General features: G+C 33.5%; 1 protein-coding gene across 1 annotated transcript in view; it reads right to left on the reverse strand.

The window, feature by feature from the left end:
• Positions 1-4,351: 4,351 nt before the first annotated feature.
• The window catches only part of LOC108903168, a 60,367-nt gene continuing 56,148 nt past the window's right edge, over positions 4,352-8,570 (reverse strand). The window contains exons 11-12 of the mRNA XM_018705256.1: positions 5,163-5,410; positions 4,352-5,099 (exon numbers count right to left, since the gene is read on the reverse strand). Coding sequence (XP_018560772.1) covers positions 4,908-5,099; positions 5,163-5,410 — 440 coding nt within the window. The 3' untranslated portion in view covers positions 4,352-4,907. The remainder of the gene's footprint in view (positions 5,100-5,162; positions 5,411-8,570) is intronic.

The raw sequence follows: 8,570 nt of genomic DNA on the forward strand, positions 1-8,570 counted from the left end.
GCTTTTGTATTCGTAGTCGAATATCTCCGGGTCAAATTAACGTAGAGAAAAATTTAAAAAAAGAAATTAAAGCTGAATGAACAGGCTATCAAGTCCATATCATGATTTTTGTGTAAAAAAATTTTCCAAGCCCGTGGACCGAGGAAAAAAACGCAAAAAATTGAAAAAAATTTTTTTAGTCTTATTTCTTAGAATTTCGCGATGACTGTCGCTCCTAAAAATTTTGAGCTAAGAAATCTGGAAACTAGACATTCAGCGCTTTAAATTGCTTTTTTTAAAACCTTGATACGATCGTTTTTAACTGAGATACAGCATTCTGAAAAATCACTAAAAATTCGAAAAAATTTTTTGCTCCCTTAATTTTTTGCAGAAGTTTATACTGAGGAAGAGTGACCTACTAATCTGTAGGTACTACGAAAGCACGAGTAATGTCGCACTAAATGAAATAATTTTTTTAACTAATGATATAGGAAACAACTACCCTGCGGGCTATAAGCCCTGGTCTATGTTTGGTGGTATGCTGACGAATAGCTCGTCTACTAGAGATTGAGGGCGTAATTCAATGCTGAATGTGGCCTTGCAATGTAGTTGTTTTTCACAATATGAGTAATTAAAACTTTTTGAAGTATTCCCCTCGCTATTCATATTCGGCATTGAGTTTTCGATGATTTGATGAAAAATTGCCGCAAATATTATTTGCGAGACGAAGGTAATCTAATTTTAAAATTAAAAAATGGATATATTGGATATCCAGACTTTAAATAGGGGTCAGTTTTAGAGGTAATAGTACGGATTCCCCAGAATACAAATCTGATATACTTTTATTTGTATCAAATAAATAGTGGTTCTTTAAATTTTAATTCCTCGATGATTTTTGAGAATTAATTGTGAAACAGCACTTTGTGCCACTTCCAATGCTGTACGCCGTCACTGGGCGACATCCGAAGTTAGCGTATTAATTTGTATTCCTGCATTATCAGTGTTGCCAGTTGTTTTTATAACTGACTGACCTATTAGTTTAAATAAATAAAATAAATAAAACTAATGTATATTGTAAAATAATTATTATTGTCGTTTATAAAAAACGACCATAATAAAAAAAATAAAAATACTAATCTGATTTATATGAAATATTTTAAAAAAAATCGTTTCAAGTTTGTACAAACAATCGTGTTAATATTTTTTTAAAGCAGTGTATGTATTTTGAATTTATGAATCTCAGTGCAAATGACCTCTGACACTGACTTACTTTAGCTGAACTATACGTCTCCCACTGCCACGGTTTAAATTTAAGCAGAATCCCATCATGTTCGGAACGCTTCCGAAGGGAACGGGGGATAGCCACAACTCTGCTCCTGAAATGCCATACCGCCTTTGAAATGTGGTCGTCTTCACACCTAGTATGATGTGACGGGATGGTAAACGGATCTGTTACATATTTATTTTAATTTTCGACCTAATCGGTTTATGAGACGTTGTTCGTAAAGTGCCATTGTATGGTGTAAGTGTATAACCTTATAAAGTAGTTTATACTCTGTATCTATTACATTAAGTACATTTAAAGTTATTAAAAATTAATATTTTCATTAATACTGAAAATTAACCCTATATCCTGGGTATCACTGCATGCAGAATAGTAATAATATGCTCCTCTTCTCCCACACAAGTCCTTCACTTGTCTTACTTAACTCTTGGTGTTTGGAATGGGAGGATGGAATATAAATAAGTTTGTTATTAGAAATAATATTCTTCTCTTGTACCTGGTTAAAAACTGCTTCATTGTTATGCTTTATTAAAAACAGCATTTAACTCAAAAGATAAAATTACATTTGAATAAAATATTGCACGTACAACGGTTAAAAAGAAACAAAAATAAATATATGAAAAAAGGGGTTACATTAAAATATTGCACACAAAAGAACACAAAAATACAGCATCGCCTTTCAAAATAAAAAAAAAGTGTTAACTAAAGTACCTTTCCTAAACCTAAGAATTAAAAATATTGCACTGAAAACTAAAACTAAAATATTGCACCTAAGTTTCGTATATCACTTATGTTACTGTTATTTCACAAAGTCCCCCTTATCCATAAAATCCCCAGTATACAAGCAAAAAAAATGTATGGCAATAACAAAACAATTATATCGATACAGAAACATAAAGCTATGTTAAATATACCGAGACGATACAGAAAAGTCGAATCAATTTCACAAACACGATTTTAAAATATTTTCCGGGATACATACATGTAACAATGATCCTGCGATAAACTTTAAGGAATGATGGATCTTATCAAAACGGAAAAAGATCAACTTTTATTCCTAAAACAAGTCTTAAAGGATCTGGGAGCTGAAATAATAGAACCCCTAGAAATAACTTTAGGAAAAAACGTTAATCTAAAATGTGTTTCTTTAGATGATAGTTTAAAAATTGTCGCAATATCGCTGTTTCATTATTAAAAATTGTTTAAAATTGGTTTTGATTCAACTTTTCTGGATATTATTTATTATAAATGATAAATCAATCTAAATTAAAATGTTTTCCTCAGAAATATGACCACATGTTTTTAAAATAATCATTGGATTGGCATTTGAAAGAAGAATATATTTTTGCGCTCCGTAGATTAAAATACTGTTTCAGTTCATAATATAATCGCTAGGAATTAATAGTAAGTAATTAAGACAGTGTCAGATAAATAATAATTCATCGAGATCGACTGTAAACATGTCGAATATACGTCGATCGAAGGCATTATTATCCTATAACACCCGTGGTGCTTTCACTTCCTAATGTTCTACTAGTCTAACCCTCTTAACCCATCAAAAGCGCGTGGGTAAATGCTTCCAGGAGATATTTATTACGATATTGCGTTGTCGCAATAACGCGCACGTCCTTGTACCACTTTTGTATGTGGAGGCTTTCAATGTATCTCAAAATAGCAGACTAGTAGGACATTAAAGTACTTTGAATCCCACCAACACAAACAATCAAAGAAAATCTAATGACTGCCAAGGTAATATGACTGTTGTTAGAAAGTATTATGTTAAATCAGCATATACAAATTTTAATTAGGTAGTAACACAAGCACACATAACAAAAAATAATCTGTTCCGCGGTTGAGACCCTACGTCTTTGGACCCTTAAGCACCGAGTCTGCTATCGGAAACGCTTAATATTTTTCTAAAACCACCTGAAACCTCCCTTAAATGAAGCAAACACTCTGCATTCAGTTAGTTTCCACTTGAGTACAGTGCTGGAAATAAATATGTCGTCGGATCATATCGGTGGCGCTTGTTACATATTTTTCAGACTCGATCAACCCTTGCAATCCTTCAGCTTCAGATGAATACCAGAAAACCACCCCTAAAACAAAAATCAGCTGAAATCCTACACGGATCTATGTTTCAAACTCAAACCACAATTTTACAACCTCAGCCATGAACCTAAATTCCTAACCCAGAGACACTGCACACAGTACGATCTACATACCGCAAGAATTATTCTGGACATATAACAAGGATATATGAAACCTCCTACTCGTATAAGCCCCTAAATCTGCTACAACTTTACATTTAGTAGATTTCTCTTTGGATACGACCTTGTTAGAAGTCTATCTGCAATCATGGTATACCTGAAATCTCTAAAGGCAGCTGTGAATGCATCGAGTAATTGATAAAGTTATAACGCTTTATCTAAAAGCTGCAGTAAATCAGTACAGTGATTTTTAGTTAATACTTTTCCTTCTGTAGCTCTCACTCTTATCTTGGGACGATCTATGCCTTTTGAGTGTCTAATGGTCATCGGTTTGCTGGAGCCTTTAGATGTAGTTTTATAACTGATACAATTTTCTCGATTAAATCGCAATTGCCTTTAGAGATCTCAGATATGCCATGATTGTAGCTACTTTGCAAGGCTTCATCCATCAAATGTAAAGTTATAGCAAATTTTAAGGCTTCAGGAAGTAGAAGGTTTCTTAAATCCTTTAAAAATTACAGGGTTACAAGACTGATTTTTGTCTTTATACAATTATGCCTGTTGTATTGGGTAAAGGGTCGTACTGTTTCCAGTATTTGTGGGTTAAGAAGTTAGGTTCCTGGTCTACCAAAGCTGTGTTCTGTGAATGGTCGGACCAGTCAAAGTCGTTCAGCGGATAAATATTTCGTTAGTCAGCCCAATTAGCTGATTGGGAATATTGGGCAGGTTTTAACACAATAATTACTAAAGGCCGTTCAGCGAATTGTTTGACTAAAGACGTTTGACTGAACTAATTATTCGCTGAACACAGCCTAAATGAACTGACATTACTAAATTGTCTGCTATGTAGGGGTTTTAAATTTGTGGTTGGCGTTCGTGACATAAATCTGTCGAATCTATAATCTTAACTGATGTTTTAAAAGTAGCTTTATGGTATTGCAAGAAGAGTTGCAAGAGTTGATCGAGTGTTTGAATACTCAAAATATACACTCTTCCAGGACTGTGCTTAGAGAGAAACCTACTGAATGCTGACTTTTGACTGCTTTTAAGGGTGATTTTTAACAACTTAAAAAAATATTTGGGATTATAAAGCGTTTTCCACGGTATATTTGGTTTCTAGGGCGCAAAGAAATAGGGTGACATGAGTCACATCTGCTGAATAAGCTAATTTTTCCAATTGTTGTGTCTGTGTAATTAAATCTGATTGTTAGACCACGGAGTGGAAAAACACACATACCATATATCTAAAAGAGGCTAAAGCCCCCTTTAATCCTTGAGGTGAATCGTATTAAGTCTCGCACCTTGCTATATACCATATTATATAATACAAATTCTTACAAATCCCAATTTGGGAAAAATAAAAATCAAACGTATTAGTGTAGTCATATTCCTGTGGCTTACTTGTCATCCAAGAACATGCACGGAATTATCGACTAGGGTAAGTAACCTAAAGAGTTCTCTATGTTAGTACTAACGTTGTCGATGTTCCTTTCATACTGCGACTCCAAGTCAAAATATTCCCGACTCTCACTTATCTTCCTTCCCTCGTTCAAACTCGACCTCCTGGACTCGTCCGACTGGCTCTGAATCGTGTAGAGTCCGTTCTTCGCGCTATACATGTTATTCTTCGCGTTTCTGATGCTAGTTACACCCCTACCCTGCATCAGTTTAGTGCCGTAGGTCCCAACCGTCTTCACGTCTAGACGGTTTGACGAAGGTTTGGATGGTTTCGTGTATTTTGGCTGCTGCAGCTTAGTGTAAGAACTTTTGGAGATCAGAGAGGCGACGTCGAAGTTTTTAGGTGTTAGGTGGGTGATGTCCGTCGTTTGGCTCAGTTTGATGTCGGCGAATAGTGCCGCTATTTCGGCGGATTTTTTTACCGACAGGGCCTCGTTGCAGCCTCCTGATATGGCCGTCGACTGGAGTGTTCTTGTAGCTGCAATGAGAAATACATATCAATACAGTGTCATTTAGTTGTACCAAGAATTGAGACGTAAATAAAATATTGAAACAGATTGGGACGAAGTAATCAGTAAAAGCCCAAAGTAGGTCATGTGCAGCGCTCCGTAACTTTCAAACTGTTAGAGCTAGAGAGCGTATAAAAAAAAATAACTCTCGAAATTCTCCGATCAATTTTGGTGTGGCTTGAATGAGCAGAAGAATTTAAGATGCTCAACTCATTTTTTCTGGACTTATGTGGATTGTTGTACAAAAACATATTTTCGCTGCTCTGTTTTTTTAAACTCTATAGTCCAAGCTTTCTGTGACGGCCTAATGTTAAATTTACAGAAATTATGACATGGAAAAAATACTACCGTATAGCAAATTAAATTTTAATTAACTTTCTTATTTTTAAACTCGATACAAAATGGCGAACAAGGCTAAAAAAATTTGCAAAGTTGCAAAAAATGGGTTTTCTTAAATAACTGAAAAATTATAGCTTCGATCGAAACATATTAAATGAGAAAGTTGTAGGTTTTAAAAATATCCATCGACTGACTTTTTATGAGAATCGATTGCTTTGTTACTTTTCGAGATATATCGAAAAAAACGTGAAAAATCTTCTCTTCTCTCTTCTATAACTCGTTTACATTTACGTTGATATTCTTGCTATTTACTGTAAGTATAGCCGTGACAAGCCAAAAAAGCAAATTTTTGGAAAATTAAAAAATAATTATTTTTCGAAGTATACATTTATTTAAAAAAAAAGACGCTAGACAAGACAAGACAAGATTTGGCCGACCCTCTAACTCAAAAACCAGAAGGTACTTTTCCGAAGGATTTTCGAGGTCTAAATTTCTCAGTTGGATCTAGTTTTCGAGATATCCTAACCTAAAAGTGCCAAAATCGCGATTTTTAACATATTTGAGGTTATGTTACATGGATAGGTAAATTTTTTTGCTAAAACCATTAATGGGGTCTTAATCGAGAAATAAGTCAAACTACTAAATTTCAACATGCGATTTCGGCAAAAAATTTACCTTTCCATGTAACTGTAACATAACCTCAAATATGTAAAAAAAATCGCGATTTTGGCACTTTTAGGTTAGGATATTCCAAAAATCAGAGTTAATTGGGAAATTTGGAACTTGGATTCGAATTCAGCGCACCAGAATCCTTTGGGAAAGTGTTGTTGGGTAAAAAATCTTGTCGGCTTTTGTAATTTTTACGATTTATTTAATCGATCAAAAAATGGCTTTGAAAAAATTACACCTTTTTATTGGGAATGCAAATTTAAATAAAATATAGAAGAGAGAAGAGAAGATTGTTAACAGTGTTTTCGATGTAAGTATATTGAAAAGTAACAAAACAAACGATTCTTTTAAAATATTAATCGATAGATTTTTTTTTTAAAATGGCTGTAAATGTTGATTGAGTCATCTAGATTTTTTCAAATAAGAAAGTTATCTCGGCTCCAAAAGGTCGTAGGAAAATATGTTTTCTTTTTAAATTAGTGAAAAATTGTCAGCAATATATTTCTTTGTCATTTCTATAAAATTAAAAATGCCCAAAAAAGTGAAATTTTTTCAGTATGTCTCTTAAAAGTAAAAGTACTAGCAAAAAAGTAAAAGTAAAAAGTAAAATAGACTCGGTCTCTTCAGTATTTTATTTTTTTTATTTATTTTGATATTTTTTTTTATTATTTATTTATTATTTTTTTATTTTCCAAAATTTAAGAGCATGGTAATACCACATATCTAACCCATATGCGATACTTAGAGAGATAGAACTACTTTGTGCAACACGAATGGAGATACATCCAAGTTAAAGGGACTGAACGCATGTGTATTTCCCAACAGAACAGCTGTGTGACAACGTAAGATGATATTTTCAGATTTATTATTATTTCGGCATTAAACAGAATAAATATGAAATACAAAACTTTAAGGATATATAAATTTTGTAGAGTAAAANCCCTTCCACAAATAAGATCCACTTCTTATTTGTGGAAGGGCGAAATGGGCGGTGACTATTAGACGCCTTCATTATAGCCATCTTTCTCTATCGCACGGATTTCTATGACTTACTTTATCGCTCTCACATAACGGCCGATGAACTATGGAGACTTTCCGACCCTGTATATAGCTATACCAAGAAATGTGAAAAATATTTTTATTTGTTATTGTTTCTCTTCCTCTATTTTTGCTATCTTGGACCTATTTTTTGTGGTTAGAAAAAATGAGACGTGTTAGCGCAAGTCTGACAGTGTATTCAGGTTCAACTCGTCAAAATATTATAAGATATACTACTATACACTTTTTTTTTGTGTGGCTGTGTTATTTGTTGCGTCTTTTGCCAGTCTTCTTGTTCATTTTAAACTTCTGCAAAAAATTAAGGGAGCAAAACAATTTTTCGAATTTTTAGTGATTTTTCAGAATGCTTTATCTCAGTTAAAATTGATCGTATCAAAGTTTTAAAAAAAGCATTTTAAAGCGCCGAATGTCTAGTTTCTAGATTTCTTAGTTCAAAATTTTTAGGAGCGACAGTCATCGCGAAATTCTAAGAAATAGGAATAAAAAATTTTTGTTCAATTTTTTGCGTTTTTTTTCTCGGTCCACGGGCTTGGAAAAATTTTTTACACAAAAATCATGATATGGACTTGATAGCCCGTTCATTCAGCTTTAATTTCTTTTTTTAAATTTTTCTCTACGTTAATTTGACCCGGAGATATTCGACTACGAATACAAAAGCATCCTTTTGGCTTTAACCATCGATATCTCAACAACTAATGATCAGACAGAAAATTGACGGGAAGTTTCGAAATTCGAAAATTTCCTACAGGGCTATGTAGCGTTCTTGGAAGAAAAAAAATGTCTTTCATCCTCGACATTAACTTGAAAAAAGTGAAAAAAAGTGACTTTTTGACTTGTTTTGCTAAGTCGACCGCATCTTTGCTAATATCGATGGAGAGTCTAATGCTTGTACGAATTTTTACACCTCGATGTACCCCCAAAAGCTCCGTAAATGGGCAGATCGATCTATCGAACGGTTTTTCCGGACCGCTTAATCAAAATTTCAGAAAAATTTAAAGGAGCAAAATTTACATTTCTGAGCACCCTGTAACGTTCGTAAAAATGAAAAATTTGATTTTTTTT

Source organism: Anoplophora glabripennis, unplaced genomic scaffold (assembly GCF_000390285.2).
Source record: "Anoplophora glabripennis isolate ALB-LARVAE unplaced genomic scaffold, Agla_2.0 scaffold138, whole genome shotgun sequence".
NCBI classification, from domain to species: Eukaryota; Metazoa; Arthropoda; class Insecta; order Coleoptera; family Cerambycidae; genus Anoplophora; species Anoplophora glabripennis.